The sequence below is a fragment of the Silene latifolia genome, chromosome 5 (genome assembly GCF_048544455.1).
Source record: "Silene latifolia isolate original U9 population chromosome 5, ASM4854445v1, whole genome shotgun sequence".
NCBI lineage: Eukaryota > Viridiplantae > Streptophyta > Magnoliopsida > Caryophyllales > Caryophyllaceae > Silene > Silene latifolia.
This window is the reverse complement of record NC_133530.1, coordinates 80,848,443-80,868,707: the sequence shown is the minus strand read 5'-3', so window position 1 is coordinate 80,868,707 and position 20,265 is coordinate 80,848,443. Positions and strand designations below refer to the sequence as shown.

Here is a 20,265-nt window from a genome sequence, read left to right as displayed (position 1 = left end):
AAAGATCTCAAGTGTATCTACTACATAATTGACATCCTTAGAATGTGAACAAAAAGTGTATCAACGTACTATGAACAAAAAGTGATCATTTATTCTGGAACAAAGCAGAACCAATATTTTTAGATAGGCATAGTAATTAGTCTAATAACGTCGGAATATTGCAAAAACATAACATTCTATTTTCCCTAAAGTGACCAGAATAGGAAACAAATGTCTTGTTCCTTAAATCTGGCCTTTTGAAGTCGATAACTACTACTTGTCTCCCTTTGCACTATCTTTTTCATGAACTTCTGGCTTCAACTCTTTGGGTTTTCCCTTCCCAGCAGACCTAAAGTAGAATAGTTGTATCAGTCTCATTAGCGTAGTCTCAAAGGTAGAAAAAAAAAACAGAAGAAGAAACACACATCTTAGTTGTGTAAGAACACAAGAATATAGAATTATTTGTACACGGGCAATCCGACTGCTCTATATAATATATAGTTTCGGCTAGAGGGCATCACCATAACACAGGCCTTATTACCAGTACATAATGAAAAACAAGACCACTAACGCCAAAACTATTCAGGAACATTTAAGCAATAATATAGTAATGTGAGAGAAAGAGACACATTTTCATTTCAAAAACTTTTTGAGATTAATCAGCACAACGCGACATTAAGAGAGTAATGCAGACAGATTCGTGCTAACCATAGCACCTTAAGTTCTGCAAGCTCATTGATATTTCCACTTTAACTGGTGAATTGAATGCGTTTCAGGTGAACATAAAGGAAGCAAGTTAGGACCTACAAAGGAACCAGAAGACGTTTTGTTCCATCTACTGCAATTTCCAAGTTGTGGCCTTGTGGATGGTCAGAAATGTCAATAGACGATATTAATTAGTCATTGTACCGGAGAAGGTTCCACCTCTGCTTGTAGGAATGCTCGACTCAATATACCAAGAATACCAACTATGAAGAGTGGGATACACTTCAAGAAACATAAGTACCAAATGAAGTGAGGAAACAGCCCATACTTGAACTTAAAACAGCACCTTATGAAGTGTGTTTCATTTCTCACGGACTTAAGTCTCAATTCCAGAATCGAGATATGGATATTTTAATCGCAAATCCAAGTTCTACAGTAAGATTAAAATCCGACCAAGAATAAACCTGAAACGACACTGGCAATTGTGATTTGGTGAATTGCTATCCCTGCCAACTCCTTCACCTTGTTTTCTTAATGTAAATTGCAATAAGGAGTACTTAATAAACACAAATAAAACTGACTAAACGTTTGTACAAAAATGACTACATACTCATGCTTAATTTTTATTGAAAACTCCTTGTTATTTCCTCTTATTCTCTTAAACCTTTACCATCCCAACCTGAAGCAACAAATGCTTCTAAGCAAATTCCAATGAACACGATCCAAATTACAGAGCAAAATTTTAAAAACTATGTACTTAGTTGTAAGAAAAATGAAAGCACTGAGAAAATCTCTTTTGCTTCTTTGGATCTTCAAATGATACAATTCGGGGTACAAGATGAAGTATTGACAGACCAACAACTTGCATACCCTAAAATATTCGCAATTTCTAGAAGCTCACATTTGTATTCGACGATATCATTGCTTATACCAATGTTTGTGAACTAAATTTGAATTACCGCAATTTCAGATTATACTGATATCCTAAATTGCTCACAAGCAATGACGATCCTGGTTTGATGGTGGGAATGGAAATGAGGAGCGGTGAGGTTCTGTAAACATACTGGTGTAGCGAGGGAATATCTCTGACTATGTGTATGTAACTTTTTATTCAATATCACACTCATTTCTGCAAGTCATATTTGATGGATTCTTCCTGCGTGTTGATCCGTGAGTCTTGAAATTAGTTTTGCAAAGTTTTCTAAGGTTTTGGGATTAAGAAGGTTGTTCTATTCTGCTTATTATTAAATGTTTCCTCTGAACAGTTGAATGTGTAAACTGAACATTTATAATAGAGAACAAGATTCTTGACACACAACCCCGTTTATGGGTAATTCATCACTCCTAGTTCACCTACAAGCTTGCATTTTTCTCATATGATAAGACAAGGCTGCGCTCCGCACTCCAACTCAAACAAGTAGATTGTGACATCAGTGGTAAATATGTAGGTCTAATTACAAAGAGGAGAAGGATATTTGAAATTGAAGTGGCCTGAGGGCAACTAGTTAGTTATATAGGTTTTATTAAGTCATTTACATATGCATTTAGCACCTACAATACAACTAATACTCTAGATAATAAATTATGAAAGCCCTAACCAATTTAGCCCTTTAAACAACATTCCCCCGCTGAAGAAGCCCTAAAGCTAAAACACAATTATGAGATGGGAGATGATACAAAAGCTAGAAAAATGTCTAAAATAACATCATAAGATTTGTGAGGAAATACAAGCTTAAAGATGTCTAAAAATGCAGGACAAGAAGCAAATGTTTCCTTACTCTCCTACTCCATTGTACTAGATTGTAGAAAGGAAAACTGCCAAAGAGCAAGATAAACCTTGACAGAATCACAGCCCATATATCCTCTGCTAACACTCATAACATAAGCAAACAAGATAGCAGCATGTTTCACCAAAAGGGACATGAAGAATTCATCATATTCAATCCTGATGAGTTAGCCTACACAAAAACATGTCAAAGAGTGGTCTTTCTATCCACTACTCAGTATCATACTATCTTTTGTACATGTCTCTTACAATTTGGTGAATATGATCCCTATACACCAGAGCAATATCACTACCCACAAAACAGCAGCCGATTTGCATCGTTAAGAAACAGTTAAGTTGTTGGTGATCTGTGAACTTGATTTAATCCTCATTAAGATAACTTATATGTCAAGCATAATCCCCATAGAGCCACCTATACAACTAATGGAAAAACGGCCTACAGTCCAAACCAGACATCCTGGTTTTACTAAACTGTCAAGCAAGCTATAAGTTCTGGTACAAGTGTCAGACACACCTACATCTTATTTCGGTGTCGGACTATTCTACATTATGCAAATTTAGCATCTTTTCGTCTGAATTCGAAGAGCTGTACATTCTACAATGTCCAAGTGTTGAATATCCGACACAGGTAACACAATTAGACGATTGTGAAACTCCAAGTGACCATCAAACTCTATATTCATCTAAAGCAAAAAGACATTTTCACACAAAGTTATGAAATAATCATAACCCAGTTCATAAAACGAATCAATCAAACAAAATAACAACAATCCCACAAAATTACCATAAACCCACCTCATAAGCTAACATAATCACACAAAAGTACCATAAAACCACCTCATAATTAAACAAAACAAACGCAAAAAGAAGCCCCATAATCTTAAGAAATTGAAGATTAATAGGAAAGAAAGAAAGAAAGAAAGAAAAGGGGAGCATACTTAGAGACAGCAGAAGATTCTTCCTCAAGCCAAGTACGAATATGACGAATATTACGACGGAAAATAGTGGCGGATTGCTTGACGTCGCTTCTAGCAAGTAAGATTACAGCACCCACTGCTGCTACTGTTACCACAAAATTCGTTAAACCCATCTCTCTTTTTCACGATTAATTTGTTGTTCAATTGATGTTAACGTCTATAATTACCGATGGTAGGCTTCAAAAGGGATGAAATCGTGTCTGGTGTGTTTTTGTCTATGTTTGGGGTCGACGGGTTTTGTAAACTTGTACGGGATAGTCTCTTCTGCAAGAAAGCCTTTTTTGAGAGTTTTCCCTTCTATCTATTGATACAAAATATGATTGAAATCCCACATAATTATCGTAAATGACTTTATGCAGGTTCGAGTTTTTAGGTTGATCTTGAATATAATCGTCGTTTTTAATCAGGGCTCTCAATCAAATTCTTCGTGTGAAGGAGGGACATTTTTCTTGGCATATCAACAGGTCAAGTATTTTGAAACGCTCTTTTCCTGATTATTTTCGATTGAGCAAATTTATTACAAGACGGTTTTACATAACTAATCGTAAATTTGCTATCTCTTTTGAATGACTTTTCTGATTATAAGTTTCAAATTGGGTATCCTAAACATGCTAAATTCTGAAGGGTCTACCGTAACTTTAAAACACAAGACCAATCAAATTCTAAACTCATCTTACAATAAAGGATGACAAATAGAGATAGAAGTGGGTTGTGTTGAGCCGTGCCTCGAGGAGTAAATGGAACAGCCCAGACACACGAAGATGGGTTTCATGTCGTGTCGATGAAATGAAATAACGTCCCACATTGTGTTGTGTTGTGGACTTGTGGCGTGTCATTCTTGGACATGCCCAAGCAATTCCTCCACTTAAGCTTTATTTTTTTGTATTTTGGGTGTGCCGTGTCTACGTTATGTCTACGTTATGCATGGTCTTTGATGGGGCATATTCTGCACCCGCTGACCGAGTCAACATATTGAGCAAGGTCAAAGCCAAAAGACAGCAAGTCAACGTATTAGACAGCCCTAACCGACGCCAGCGACTGTCGGCTGTCACTGGGTCTCGGTCTCGGCAACTAGCGCCGAGAGGCATATCCGCGTACTCACATCCAAGTCCCCTCGGCATGGAGTCAACCAGGCCCGCCGGCCTGCCATGGGTCCCTCGGCCGAGGGTAGAACAGTCTTTCCATCTGCTAGCCACTTGGCCACTACGTGACAAAAGGTGAAAGTCTATAAATACTCCACTTCTCTCATTGAGAAAAGGATCCCAAAAACTAACCTAAAATCTGGTATAAACTCCCTTATCTCTCTATAAAATACTTTGCCAAGTTAACACACAACTTAATCTCTTTAAGTTTACTGACTTGAGCGTCGGAGTGAGTACGCTCGGTACCAAGCCGAGCCCTTAGTTTGTTCATCTTTACAGGAGAGACCGAAAGGAAGAGACAAGCAAAAAGACGTCATTCATCAAGCTTACGTGGTCACAAATCCTGCTCCGGAATTACACCCGGAACAATTGGCGCCGTCTGTGGGGAAGATACTAAAAGCTAGTCACCTCCCTTACAAAAAAAAAAAAAAACAAACAAAAACCAAACCCACTCAAAGAGCTAAGAGGATGTCAAAACAACAAGAAATAATTGTGAGTGACGAAACTGCATTCTACCAGGATGACGCGTTCCCTAATTCTGAGATCGGGCAGTCCCCCACCGGCCGAGCCATTGAGCCGGTGAAATACGGGATGCCAAGAGAGCCAGAAACACCGCTGCCGACCGGCCAAGTCACTGTCATGGGACATGTGGTCGATGCGGCCAAATTGAAGCTATTCCTGGACCTGATGGGTGGTACGCCGGTTACCCCTGTCACGACGACAGGGGCGGCAACGCCTCCACAGGTGACCAGGGCCCATAAAGTGACTCCGAACAACTTGACCGGAGTATTACAAGGAGCTGGGCATGCTAGGACGCCGGCGGAGCCCGTGGTGCCAGTGGCAGACCAAAGTCCTTCCCCCACTCGCGGGAGGACAGCGTCGCCGCGGCAACAACGAGGCCCGCCCCGAAGAAATGAAAGAAGTCCGACTCTCCAAAGTCGGACAACAGAAGCCCTTCCCGCCAGATGGAGAGAAGCCGGACTAAGGTTGCGAGGAGCCGATCGCCGCGTGTCATTCGACACGTGGTCGACGACCCCTCGGTGCCTATGTCCTCGAAGTCTCGTGCCGACTAAACTAAAGCTGCCGCCCTTATCATACAAAGGGGATGGCGACCCAACCGACCATGCCGAGGCTTTCGAGTCGTACATGTCGGTATGGGAACAGCCTGATGAGGTATGGTGCCGAGTCTTCCCAACAACCCTTCATGGGATGGCCCAGAGTTGGTACAAGGGGCTACCTAATGGTTCGGTATACTGCTATGCCGACCTGAGAGACAACTTCATAGCCCAGTATGCTTGCAACAAGAGAAGGGCCGTGGAGACCTCGGATCTCCTAACTATCCGACAGGGGGAGGACGAGTCCCTCCGAAGCTATGTGAAGAGGTTCGACGCTAAGGTTCAGCAGATCCGAGAGCTGAACACCGAACTGGCGGCCTTCGCGCTGATGAAAGGCCTCCCGAAAGGCGAGTTCAAAAACGAGCTGATCAAGTGCGAGGACCTCAACCTCGACACCGCCAGAAAGATGGCCGACCGAGCCGTAAAGGTGGAGGACTATCACAAGACCTGGGTAGGCCACAGTGAAGCTGGGCACCCAGAGAGGAGGAGCCGTCGGGAAAACGTTGATGAAGGTCGCCGTGACGTGAATAGGTCACGGCCTGAGAGATTTAATAGGAAACAGAACTAGGCGGGCGCCGGGGGGAGTTCTGGACCATACACCCAGAAGCGGTACAGCAGTCTCACCCCCTGGTCAAATCACCGGCCGAGGTCTTTGCCCTAAGCAAGAATGAAGGGCAGAAATGGGCAAGGCCCCCCAAGGCGAGGGGGGACGGCGACCTTAGCCAGTTTTGCGATTACCACGGCCAAGCCGGCCATAAGACCGACAACTGTCGGCATCTGAGGAACGCCATCGAGGAGCTAATCCGAAAGGGGGCCCTCAGCAAGTATGTAGCCGGAGGCCCGAAACAAGCTCCGACGGGCGAATAGAAAATCGTATTCCGGCGAATGGGAGTGATCCAGGTTTGTCGGGGGGAACGAGAACGGTGGGTCACTAATGGGCACAAACGGCACTGAATGAGCTATACCAAGCCATCAACTTTGTGCCCAAAACAGCGATCCCCGCTTCCACAATCCCTGATATAACCATTGGGAAGAAGGACTACGAGGGAGTCGTCGCTCCGCACAGCGACCCGCTTGTAGTCCACCTAGACATAGCCAACCACTTGGTCAAAAGGTGCCCGATTGACACAGGCGCCTACACAAACATCATGTTCAGGGAGTACTTTCTCAATCTCGGTCTGAAGATTGAAGACCTGAGCCCCTGCACCAACCCGCTATACAGCTTCTCCGGGGCCGGCCTGGTACCCCTGAGGTCAATCAGACTGCCGGTAATGTTTGGCCAAGCCGATGCGGCCAAGAATATTTTATCTGAGTTTGTGGTCATTGATGGTTCGTCTGCCTACAATGTTCTCATAGGCCGAGTCACTTTGAGCGAGGCCGATGCAGTGATGTCCATCCGGGCCCTGACATTGATGTATGTCTCGGACCGGGGGGAAGCGCAAAAGCTCGTCTCAAAGGACGAAAGAGACGAAATAGTCAATGTCCAAGTATCCGCGGGGGATGCAACATGCAATCCCTCAAAGTGGCGAAAAATCGAGAAAGGGAAGAGCCCATCCTTACAGCGGGGAGGGTGATCCGATGCACACCAACGTCGGCATTGTCGAAGGAGCCGAGACCGAGAAAGTGGAAATTGACCCGGGCGCACCGTGAATCGTCGGTGTCGTCCCGGAGCCAAAATTCAGAGCCGATCTCCTAAACTGCCGAGGAAGAACAAAGATGTCTTCGCATACTCAGCCGCCGAGATGCCGGCGTGAGCGGAAGGTGATCGTTCACAAGCCGAACGTACTCTCCACCGCTCGCCCTGTCAAGCGAAGATGAGGAACTCCTCGGCCGAGAAGGATGAGGCCATCAAAGTCGAAGTAGACAAACTATTAGCGGCGGGCTTTATCATGCCTTGTACTTACCCCGAGTGGCTAGCCAATGTTGTAATGGTGAGGAAATCGTCAGGGCGTGGAGGATGTGTGTTGATTTTACCAATCTTAATAAAGCGTGCCCTAAAGATTGTTATCCCTTGCCTCGAATAGATAGTTTAATTGGCCAACGGCAGGCTACACCATGCTAAGCCTCGCTAGACGCCTTCTCGGGTATCATCAGTGTTTATGGCCGAAGAAGACATGCCTAAGTGCGCATTCATCACCGTAACTTGCACATACATGTATAAAATGATGCCGTTCGGTTTGAAGAATGCTGGCGCAACTTACACTAGGCTGGTGGACAAAGTGTTTCAAGATAAAAAAGGGCGAAACATCGAGGCTTACGTCGACGATACTATTGTAAAAAGCAAGTCTGACAGCGAGCACTTGGCCGATTTGAGCGAGACATTTTGTTCACTAAGGAAATATAAGATGAAGCTTAACCCAATGAAATGCAACTTCGGTGTTCGGGCCGGCAAGTTCCTCGGCGTGCTTGTAAGCGCCAGGGGAATTGATGCCAATCCAGAGAAAGTCCAAGCAATACTAGACCTGCCGGAGCCGAGGAATCGAAAAGTGGTTATGATGCTGACCGGGAGGATGGCGGCTCTCGCCCGCTTCATCTCTCGGTCGGCCGACAAGAGCACTCCGTTCTTTAAAGTGCTAAAAGGGAATAAAGACTTCAGCTAGGGGGAGGAACAGAGCACGGCTTTCAAGCAACTGAAAGCCCACCTTCTAACTCTCCCGACCCTGTCCAGGCCAACGCTGGGGGAGACGCTATATCTATACTTAGCGAGTTACCTCGGCCACGGTCGGTCGTAATCGTCGGGAAGAAAACAAGCAAAGCAACACCCAATCTACTTTATCAGCCATACACTGCTGGCCGCCGAAAGAAATTATCCACTTATCGAAAAAGCAGCCCTCGCCGTCATCGTTGCCGCAAGAAAGTTAAAACCCTACTTCGACGCACATCCCGTGACGGTCTTAACCGATCAGCCATTGGAGAAAGCGTTGGAAAAATTCGAAAAATCCGGCAGACTTATCAAATGGGCGGTGGAGCTCTCCGGCTTTGGCATTCAGTACAAGCCGAGGCCTTCCATAAAGGGGCAAGCGCTTGCGAGACTTCCTAGCCGAGTGCACATATCAAGAAGAATCACATCCCGGCGTATGGGAAGTGTATACCGACGGGTCCTCCACGGCGAACGGCTCGAGAGCGGCATCCTTATCACCGGCCCTAACGGGGACGAGTTTGAGTACGCCTTGAAGTTTACCTTCTCGGCCTCAAACAACGAATCCGAATATGAGGCGGTGATAACTGGAGTCGAGTTAGCTAGAGCTGCCGGGGCGGAGCATATTGTGTTAAAGACAGATTCACTCTTAGTGACTAATCAAATCAGAGGAGAGTATGAGGCTCGAGACGACGGGATGGTGAGGTACCTGGAAAGGGTAAAAGCCGACACCGCAAAATTGAAATCTTTCCAAATACAGTGCATCCCCAGGTCTGAGAACAACCGAGCCGACGCTCTTTCAAAACTTGCGGTTCCAAAGATCAAGAATGTCGGTCGAACGTCTGGTGGATATCGAAATGCTAAAAGCATCACCGAGACCGTCGGCATGGTGGGCGACATCGAAGCCGAGACGACGTGGATGACTCCGATAATGAAATACAAACTAACAAAAGAGTTACCGGAGGACCACAGTCTCTCTCAGAAGATAAGAAGGATCGTCGCAAGGTACTTAGTATTTGAAGGAGAATTGTACAGAAGGTCCGTAATAAGTCCACTCTTTAAATGTGTCGGCCCAGCCGACACGTGTAGATACCTCATTTCTGCACCTCCCGCAAGCCACCCGGTGATGATTGGGCCGCATGTTTGATACGCAGAACGATTTGTGACAGTTCGTAAGATTATCGTCAAGTGATTGCTTAAATATTAAATGTCTACCTCTTAGTTGTCATCTACGTCCCGATACGGTCGTTTTGGCGGTAATTAGAGTACATTTGAGTCCGGTCAAAAACCGTCTCCATTTTCTGATAACTGTTAAATCCCGAGTCAGAATGTTCTGGAATGTTCCGGATATTTCTATTCCATATTTCACAAATTTTATCTTTTGGCAAATAATATCCCGTAATATTCATAAGATATTCAAATTATTTCCGTCCTACCATAACTCAAACGCGGAAATCTTTCTTCAGCAGGAGGAAACCTCCTGGGAACAGACGCAGCAGGCGCTGCGCCTCTTCCAAGAGACGCAGTGGCTGCTGCGCCTCTTCCCAGGCCCTTTTCTGTATGTTTTACGTATCTTTTTCATATCTTTCCGAGATTCACTTCCAAAGAGTCTCCGAAACCCTAATTCCGTCGTGTGATTAGTATAAATAGGAGCTTTCGTTCCTCATATTTCTCACACGAGTGTCCGCCCTTCTCTTCTCCCTTTGCAGTCTAGACTTTGTTCTTACTTATTGGCGCCTACGTGCTTGAACTTTCGACCACGTAAGCTCGGATCTTTCCGGGTACCAGCCTCTCCGTTGCATGACCGACCAATTTGACCAACTACACTCAATCAACTTAATTAATCAATCGTTTTCCTCTTACGAGGGCACTTTCTTTGCATTCGCGTCGAGTGATGTATCACTTTCATATATACTTTTATAGCTCCCTTTACATCATATTTCATACCGTTTCGTGCCTATTATATCATTTATATGCTTTATTTCAATGAATTGTCGATACTGCCGCTATTTTGTGTTTTGATGCAGAAATGACTCGTTATGAGTATGATCAAGCTAAGATTAGCATGGCGGAGACGGCATAGAAGAATACACGAAGCATGGCACGGGAAACGAGGAATCATGAAGACTAGAAGTCAAAGAAGAGAAGAAGGAACCTGTGAGCTAGTTCCTCGATCGAGTCACTGCTGACTTCTACCAATGGAACATTCGAGATTCGACCATCTTACATTAATTTGGTGGAACGAAACATGTTTGGAGGGACAGCTGCTGAGGACCCTGCAACGCATATGGAAAAGTTTGTCACTTACTGCTGTTCAATCCCATTAACAGCTGGAGTGACACAAGATCAAGTTTGTCACTTACTCGTTATGAGTATGATCAAGCTAAGATTAGCATGGCGGAGACGGCATAGAAGAATACACGAAGCATGGCACGGGAAACGAGGAATCATGAAGACTAGAAGTCAAAGAAGAGAAGAAGGAACCTGTGAGCTAGTTCCTCGATCGAGTCACTGCTGACTCGATCGAGCAGCCGTCCTCGATCGAGTCACCTCCGACTCGATCGAGGATCCTTCTCAGCGGGTTTATTTCCGGAATTTCCTAAAACGTTAATCTTTTGTTATAAATTAAAGACTCGGGTTTTATTGTTAAACTACGTTATATTTTGCTAAGTATTCTTTGGAAAACTCTCTTAAGAACCCTAATCTTCCTTTTGTATGGTACTAATCTTTCCTCTTTAATTAAATCATTGTTTTATGTTCTTCAATTATTGTTTTCATCTTGCAATTATGTTTTCATCTTTAATCATGTTTGTTGTTGTTATTATAATCATGAGTAGCTAATCCCCTCATCTAGGATGAAGGGGATCTAGGTTAATTAAGAAGGGAAAATCAATTAGTTGCTATTGATATCGTTAAAGTTGTTGTTTGATTGTTGTAATTCTTCTAGTTAATCACTTGAGGCCTGAGTTATTAATTAGTGTAGCGAATCGATCCTATCGCCGATAGGGTTAGAATTGATATAGGTGCGATAATCAAATAGAAAGTATCTAATCATAGCGACCGCATGTTAGAATCGATCTAAAGGGCATAATGGAGTCGACCGATCTTATGACCTTAAACAACTTGATAGATTTAGTAATTGATTGATAATCCCCGATTGATTGACCTAGTGAACCTAATTCCTAGACTTTTAATAATATTGTTATTCATCCTTTATTTATTGCAATTAGTTTGTTAGAATCAACTCAAAACAAAACCCCGAAATTGGTTACTTCTAGACGGTTTAAATACTCTTAGACTAGCTTTTACCGCCTCCCTGTGGATTCGAGCACTGTCTTATCACTAGCTATTCTTGTTAGTCCTGAGATAGTTTTACTTTGATTTGGTAATACGACTTTAGCCACATCAAATTTGGCGCCGTTCTCAGGGAGGCAACAATTGTTTAGTCTTTTTGTGTTTATTTTGTCTTTTTGTCTCGGGAACCAGTTCCTTGAGACCGTTCTCACACTTTCTTGTTAGTTTGTTTATGCCTGGTCTAATAGGTCCGAGATTATTCCTTTTGATCCCGAACCGAGAAGACTTTTTGCTACTGGACGGAAATTTAATCAAGAAGTGAGTCAAGTAGAAGACTTGAGTATACTTGACGTCGAAACGGCGAGCCCCGGAGACAACCCGATCGGTCCTACGAAGAGGAAGAGGAAGAAATTCCTATCTCTGATATTCCTATTCCTGAAACTCCTGTTTCGAAAATATCATCATGTCTACCGTAGCCGGTCACTCGAGCCAACCTTAGATTCTATTCCACAAGGTTTCAAGCTGCCCACTTCTACCAATGGAACATTCGAGATTCGACCATCTTACATTAATTTGGTGGAACGAAACATGTTTGGAGGGACATTTACGAGGACCCCGCAACGCATATGGAAAAGTTTGTCACTTTCATTGTTCAATCCCATTAACACCGGAGTGACACAAGATCAAGTTAAGCGGTGCTCTTTCCTTTCTCTCGAAAGATGGAGGCTTTGAGTGGTTAAGAGATATGGATATGGATACGAAGGAGTTACAGACTGGAATTCCTTGGCTCTTGCTTTCTACAAGAGGTACTTCCGCCTCAGAAGACTAATGCTTTGAGGAATCAAATTACTAGTTTCAAGCAAGCGGCCCTTTGAAGATTTGAACGAAGCTTGGACTCGCTTCAAGCGTTTAGTTCGATCAGTTCCCCATCATGGTTTCCCAAAGTGGTTCCTTTGCAACCAGTTTTATAACGGGTTGTTTGACGATCATCGTGCCCTTTTGGATTCATCTGCTAATGGGAGGTTTCAAGATAACACACTAGATGGTGACGCGTGGAAGTTGATTGATCAGATTGCTACCCATACCGCGAGGTATGGAAATCCTAGGGGAAGCACGCGAGGTACTGGGGTTGATAGTGCTTTGGCGACACAGTGGAGGCTATTTCGCCCAGATTCTTTGAGATGAAGACTACCCAATCATTGGGTAGTAAAGAGAGAGTTCATGCTATGAGTCAGCAAGTAGAGGAGACTTGTGCTAGATGCGGTTTAGATGGTCATGGTGCAGCTGATTGTATGAGCACATTTGAGCAGGTTAACGCCTTTCAGGCTTACAGACAAGGTGCACAAGGTACACCTTTCTCTAATTTCTACAATGAAAGAACGAAGGAGCATCCATTCCTTCAATGGTCTAGCCAGAATGTGCAAAACCCGCAGCAGTCACAACCGCAAAAGAATCCTTATATCCCTCCTAACAATCGCGGTAATCAACAACAAGGGGGATATCAAAGGCAAAATCAAGGAGGCCAGCAGTTCAACAATCAATATCGTGACCTCCTCAAAGCAAACTCCTCAACAAATTCCTCAACAAGCTCCGAATAATGATATGGCGAGTTGCGCGATCTTTTGCAACAAACTTTGTCATGCGGCGACGAAGCGGACGGCTCGATTTCGAGTTGATTGCCCATAACAAGATGCTAGATAATCAAGTGGCTCAGATGGCACTTCAAAACCCATCAAAACAGGTCGTAGGTCTTCCTCCTCAAGGTAAGCAAGCTCATGAGCAAGCTAATGTAATTCAGCTAAGGAGCGGTACTTCTTATACGAACCCCGACCTGCAAAGTCTTGAGAATGAAGTGCCCATTACTGTTGATGAAGTCCCTTACATGCATCCCAAAGGATTGGGTAATTTGGAGCTTAGTGATGATGAGAAAGAGCCTGACGAAGTTGAAACACGAGCTGACGATGAAAGTAAAAAAGACGAAAAAGTGAACTCCGCAAGGTTCCTCGGCCGAGTCCAAGCGACTCGATCGAGGATCCACCAACTCGATCGAGTCACCCCGACTCGATCGAGGATCCAATATCGCCAGCCGACGGTGTTTCAAAAGTGGTTTCTAAGGATAAGCAAGCCGAGCCCATAACTATTTCTCTACCTTTTCCTCACCAACAACAAAAATCCAATTGGATAAGCGGTTCGGTAAGTTTATGGAGGTCGTGAAGAATCTACGGGTAAGTGTCCCTTTTTCTTGAATTGATCACTCAAGTGCCGGCTTATGCAAAGTTCATGAAGGAGATTTTGACAAGGAAGAGATCCTTTGACGCGGTAGAAACTATTGCTTACACTCAGAAGTGCAGTGCCATGTTGCCAATTAACTCACCACCGAAATTAAAGGATCCAGGAAGTTTTTCTATCCCTTGTCAAATTGGTCATCTTTCTATTAGTAAAGCTCTTTGTGATTTGGGAGCTAGTGTCAGTGTTATGCCGTATTCTATCTGTAAAAAGTTAAATATGGGTCCGTTGACAGTTACTAATATGACACCGAGATGGCCGATAGAATGTTAAACACCCTCGGGGGTGTTAGAGGATGTTCCCGTTCGAATAGGGAAGTTTTTCATCCCCGTTGATTTTGTTGTCATGGACATGGTCAAGACAACCAGATCCCTATCATCTTGGGCGAGACCATTCTTACATCAGGGGGCGGTCATAGATGTTAGGCAAGGGAGATTGACCTTAGCCGTGGGGGACGACACGATTATTTTCAACTTAGAAAAAGCATTGAAAAACCCCATGATAGAAGAGACTTGTCATAGTATAGATGTTGTTGATTTTACTATTGATGAGTGTCTTCCTATGTGTTTTGACAGGGGATCCTCTCGGAGATTGCCCTGGTTTTCGATCCGGTGATCAGACGGGTTCATGGAGTCCAGAAGTTCATCGAATTGAGAAGCTTCTAACTGGAGAGGAATGCCCACATCAGAAGGTATACAGTTTGGGTGTCACACCTAAGGTAACTGAGGTAAAGAAACCTGAATTGAAACCCCTTCCTCTCATCTCAAATATGAATTTCTTGATGTTGTGAAATGAATCCAGTGATTGTCAATGCTAACCTAACTGAAGGTCAACTATCTGCTTTGTTGACTGTTTTGAGAACTCATAAAAAGGCAATTGGATATAGCATTGACGATCTCAAAGGTATTAGTCCTGACTTTTGTATGCATAGAATTCACTTGGAAGAAGGCCACAAGCCTAGTGCACAACGTCAGAGACGACTAAATCCTCCTATGCAGGAGGTGGTAAGAAAAGAGGTACAGAAATTACTTGATCTTTGGTATTATTTTCTCTATTTCTAATTCTAAATGGGTCGATCTGTCCAAGTTGTACCTAAGAAGAGAGGTACTACGGTAGTAAAGAATGATAAAAATGAATTGATTGCTACTAGACTTGTCACGGGATGGAGGATGTGCATTGACTATAGGAAGTTGAACACGGCCACTAAAAAGGACCATTTCCCACTTCCTTACATTGACCAAATGTTAGAGAGATTAGCATGTCATAGTTATTTCTGTTACCTAGATGGCTACTCCGGTTTCTTTCGGATACCCATTCATCCCGAGGATCGGGAAAAGACCACTTTCACTTGTCCATATGGTGTATTTGCTTATAGGAGGATGCCCTTTGGTTTATGTAATGCTCCTGCTACCTTTCAGCGTTGTATGATGGCCATATTTTATGATTACATAGAGTCTATCATGGAAGTCTTTATGGATGATTTCGGTGTATATGGTGCGATTTTGATGTTTGCTTGAGAAACTTGACTAAGGTTTTTAGTTTGTGAGGAGAGCAACCTTGTTCTCAATCGGGAAAAGTGCCATTTCATGGTTTGAAGGAGTGGTACTCGGTCATTTGGTGTCGAGGTAAGGGCATTCAAGTGGATAAAGCTAAGGTTGAGGTAATTGAGCAACTCCGCATCCGGTTAATGTTAAAAGTGTGCGTAGTTTTCTTGGTCATGCAGGGTTCTATCGCCGCTTTATAAAGGATTTTTCTAAAATTGCTCAACCTCTAACTCAACTTCTTCATAAAGATGCTCCTTTTGTGTTTCCGACAAGTGTGTTCAAGCCTTTGACAGGATCAAACAAGCACTTATCTCAGCTCCTATTATCCGATCTCCGGATTGGAGCCTTCCTTTTGAGATTATGTGCGATGCCAGTGACTATGCAATTGGAGCTGTTTTGGGGCAGCGAAAGGATAAGGTGTTACATGCCATTTACTATGCAAGCAAGACTCTCGACGATGCACAAATCAACTATGCTACTACAGAGAAGGAGCTTCTTGCAGTTGTCTATTCTTTAGACAAATTTAGAGCTTATCTTGTTGGTTCTAAAGTTATTGTACACACGACCATGCGACTTTAAAATATCTTTTAACCAAACAAGAGGCTAAACCTAGACTTATTAGATGGATTTTATTATTGCAAGAATTTGATTTGGAAATCCGTGATAAGTATGGTCTTTGAAAATGTTGTTGCGAGATCATTTGTCAGTTGAGATTCTCGGGAAGAGAGATTTTGCCCATCGATGATTCTTTTCCAGACGACCATCTTCTAGTCAGAGCGCAAATACCCCATGGTTTGCAGATTATGCCAACTATCGGTAGGAGGTACACTTCCTCTTGATTTATCTTATCGTGAGAAGAAGAGGTTCATGCATGATGTGAAGAGGTACTTACGGGGACGATCCCTATCTGTTCCGAGAGTGTCTTGATGGTATATACAGACGATGTATCCCGGAGGGTGAGGTACGTGCCATCCTTTCTCATTGTCACTCTTCTTCATATGGTGGTCATCATGGTCCTTCTAGGACATTTGCTAAGGTAATGCAATCGGGTTTTTATTGGCCTACTATCCTTAAGGATGCTACTAACTTTGTCAGTTCTTGTGATGCTTGTCAAAAAGAACGGCAATATCTCGCAAAGGCATGAAATGCCTCAAAGTTGGAATCTCGAAGTAGAGATTTTTGACGTTTGGGGCATTGATTACCAAGGGCCGTTCCCTACATCTTTTGGGAACCAATACATATTAGTAGTGATAGATTATGTTTCTAAATGGGTGGAGGCAATTGCCACCCCCACTTGTGATGCTAAATCTGTTGTTAAGTTGTTTTAGAAGACTATCTTTCCACGGTTTGGAGTGCCTCGCGCGATGATTAGTGATGGAGGCACGCACTTCAATGAGCGTCATCTCAATTCCCTCATGAAGAAGTATGGCGTTACACACCGAAGAGGACTGGCTTATCATCCTCAAACCAGTGGACAAGTAGAAGTTTCCAACAGAGAGCTGAAACAGATCTTGGAAAAGGTGGTAAGCAAGAATAGAAAGGATTGGAGTCGGAAGCTCGATGATACTTTGTGGGCTTACCGTCGCCTTCAAAACGCCGATTGGCACCTCACCTTACCGACTTGTCTATGGCAAGTCCTGTCATTTACCCGTGGAGCTTGAGTATAGGGCTATGTGGGCCATTAAGGAGCTGAATATGGATCCCTCCTTTGGCGGGTGAGAAACGACGGATGCGATTGAATGAGCTAGATGAATTTCGATTTGCATGCCTATGATAGTGCTCAAGTTTACAAGGAGCGAACGAAGAAGTGGCATGACAAGCATATCTTGCAAAGAGAATTTCATGTTGGTGAGAAAGTTCTCTTGTTTAACTCTCGTTTGCGCTTGTTTCCAGGTAAATTGAAGAGTAGATGGTCCGGACCGTTCTTCATTCGATGTGAACAAATTTGGGTCGATTACATCGCATTTCGACACGGGAAAGACCTTCAAAGTGAATGGGCAACGCTTGAAAACGTACTATGAAGGTGCTTTCGTGGGGATCATAGAGGCTCTTGACCTCTTCCCCATTGATTCTTCTCATTGATGAAGAATTACGGTCGTCTTGGGACCGCAAAAACCGCTCGAGAGGCGGCTCGGATTTTGTAAATCATTAGTTTGTAATTAGGATTTAAATTCGCGTATTGCTTTTGTTTTTATGTTTCTTTGAACTTTGAGAGGCGAGGAGAGGGTACTTGATATGCTTTCAAGTGTCTTTTGCAAGAATTTTGACGGGATTTGAAGCTATGAGTAACAAACGACGAAGAAAGGAGCCCCAGACTACTTCCTCGATCGAGTCAGCTGCGACTCGATCAAGTCAGCTGCGACTCGATCGAGGAACCTGCGCAGAATTAAGAAAAGTTTGAAACGAGAGTTGGGTAGTCCTTAAATTGGATCCTCGATCGAGTCAGCTGCGACTCGATCGAGGAACCAAAATAAACCCGGTTCCGCGTTTTGTTTTTGCCGGTTTTGTGTTTAATTGCTCTTATTTCCTTCACTTTCCTTCTTCCTTTTTCGACACAATCCCTGCATACTTCCTCCTCTACTACTCATTCTCTCTATTTTCTTCATCAATCATCATAAAAACTCACTTAAAATTTGTGCTTTCTTGCTTATTACTTGATTGAATCATTCTCTTGTGCTTATTTTCTCCATTCTATTGCTTAAACTGCTCAGGTAAGTCGCGATTTGGTCTTTATTTGTCTCGAAAATTCTGATTTTTCTTGCTTAAATCTTGAGTTTATTGTATTGAATCTTCCCTTGCTAGTATACAATTGCTATTTCCTTGCTTTCTAGCCCCTTACTTGTTGAAATTCATGCCTAATTTGCTAATTTGGGAATTAGGGTTCTTCAAAATCCGGGTAGAAATTTTGCATTAAATTGGTTAGAATTGTATTCTATTGCTTGGAATCTTCCATATTTGATACACACTCATGTTCCCCTAAGTTTTTGGATGCTTTCATTGTCATTTGGAGTCTTAAAAATTGATTTTTCGGACCCATAAGTGCCAAAACCGGGACTGTTTTTGTGACATTGTTGGAGTTTAATTTTCTACTTGTTCTTATGTAGATAATGTCGACTTCCAGGCAAGGAAATAAGCGGACTAGAGAAAGGAGAGCACCGGTTCAACAACCCGAAGTAATTCCTGAGGAGATTGTGTCTTCGGAGGATGAGTTGTCTCCCTTAGACGATTATCCATTTATCGAATTTCGTGACAAAGTGCAGAAGGACAGGTTTGTGTATCTGTTATCCAAGTCTATGAGTGCCACTCGATGTGTTGATAGGAAAATTTTGCGCACTTTGAAGATAGACGACATTATGTTTGGCATGTTTAATGAAATCGGGTTGCAGGGTCTTTTCACGCTCCACGAGTTATCTTACCCCGCCCTAACTCTTGAATTTTTGAGCTCTTATACTTATTTCCCCAGTGATCACCTAATCAGATTTCGTTTGCTTAATGTTGAACGGTCTTTAACCTTTGGCCGTATTTCTGAAATCTTGGAGTTGGATAAGCATACTGAAGGGGACTTGTATGGTGTTGGTGGGTTGTCTGCCGTTCGTTATTTTCCATTGTTTACTGGTTATATGGATGCGGACGTCAGTGCTATGGCTTTGTTAGATGTCCAACACGTTTGCCTTCGTATGTTTTTGAGGTATCTGAGTTATTTGCTGTATGGTCGGACTGATAAGAGCAAGACCTCCACTATTGAGGTCTTAATACTTGCTAGTTACCTGAATCCTTTTAGGGAGGAGACATTCCAATTCTCTCCCCCTGCTCTTGTCTGCTCAGCATTTGATAGGGCGATTGGGCGGTACGGGAACCTTGACTGTGGTGCTCTTATCACCAAGATTGCTAGGGCTGTTTGTGACTTTGAGGGTGATGACCCATATGAGCCCATGGCTGACTATGAGCCACTTGTTGATGATGACCACCTTCGCTATGACATTTCCTATATTGATATTAAGAATGGGAAGGACCATTATTGGAGGGTCCGAGGTGAGTCGTACATGTTTCTTCCTTGCGCCCGTTTGCCCTCGTTGACCCCCTCGAGGAGAGTACGGCTGTGGTGCGACCCCCACCCGTTACTTATCTGATTCCCGAGGATCTTTTGGTTACTTTTCCTGGGTCTAGTACTACCACCACCACCGGCGGGCGCCGGAGACGTCGTGCACCCACTACCCATCTGCCGGGTTCCTACCAGCCCGCTCCTCCTCCACCTCCTTCAGCCTATTCCACTTCAGGCTATGCTCCAGGTTACCATTTTGATCCCGTCGTTGAACGGGAAGTGAGGATGCATACCGGCATCAACACTTTGCTTTGACAGAGAGGAGGATGTGGGAACAGGATGGAGGCTATGACTTTAGCTTACGGGGGACAAGATGGCGGTGTGTCACCTTCTTACTACACTACTCCCGGTGACGATGTGCCGTGTGTTTCATCTTTATGGAGTGACTCCTACAGAGTTTGGACAGTTTAGCACCGAGTTTGGTGCATTAGGCCGTCCCTTCTACACTCCAGTCCGCCCCTCTCAGCCTACTTCTGTTTTCGGGGAGGACACCGGCATCCCTTGTTCCCAGAGAGGCCCATTCGTCCAGTTTGCTGCTTCTACTTCCACCGCTGCTGCTACTGGAGGCACTCGTGGTCGCAGCCGTGTTAGGAGACCCACTCGTGGTAGAGGCCGTGACCGCAGCACCGTTCCTGATCCTGAGCTTATGTCCTTATATGCTGATATTGATGGTTTTGATGATGGTTCTGGAGCCCAG

General features: G+C 43.8%; 1 protein-coding gene across 1 annotated transcript; it reads right to left on the bottom strand.

The window, feature by feature from the left end:
• Positions 1-71: 71 nt before the first annotated feature.
• On the bottom strand, positions 72-3,861 carry LOC141657629 (uncharacterized). Its single transcript, XM_074464917.1, has 2 exons — positions 3,409-3,861; positions 72-328 (listed from the first exon to the last, which is right to left on the bottom strand). Exons 1-2 carry the CDS (start codon positions 3,558-3,560, stop codon positions 253-255), a joined length of 228 nt encoding a protein of 75 aa, XP_074321018.1. The 5' UTR covers positions 3,561-3,861; the 3' UTR covers positions 72-252.
• Between the last annotated feature and the right edge of the window lie 16,404 nt (positions 3,862-20,265).

Coding starts and splice junctions, on each gene's coding strand:
- LOC141657629 (XM_074464917.1), bottom strand. CDS start 3,560: ATGGGTTTAACGAATTTTGTGGTAACAGTAGCAGCAGTGGGTGCTGTA. Junction 329..3,408: donor GAATCTTCTGCTGTCTCTAA/GTATGCTCCCCT, acceptor ATTCTACTTTAG/GTCTGCTGGGAAGGGAAAAC.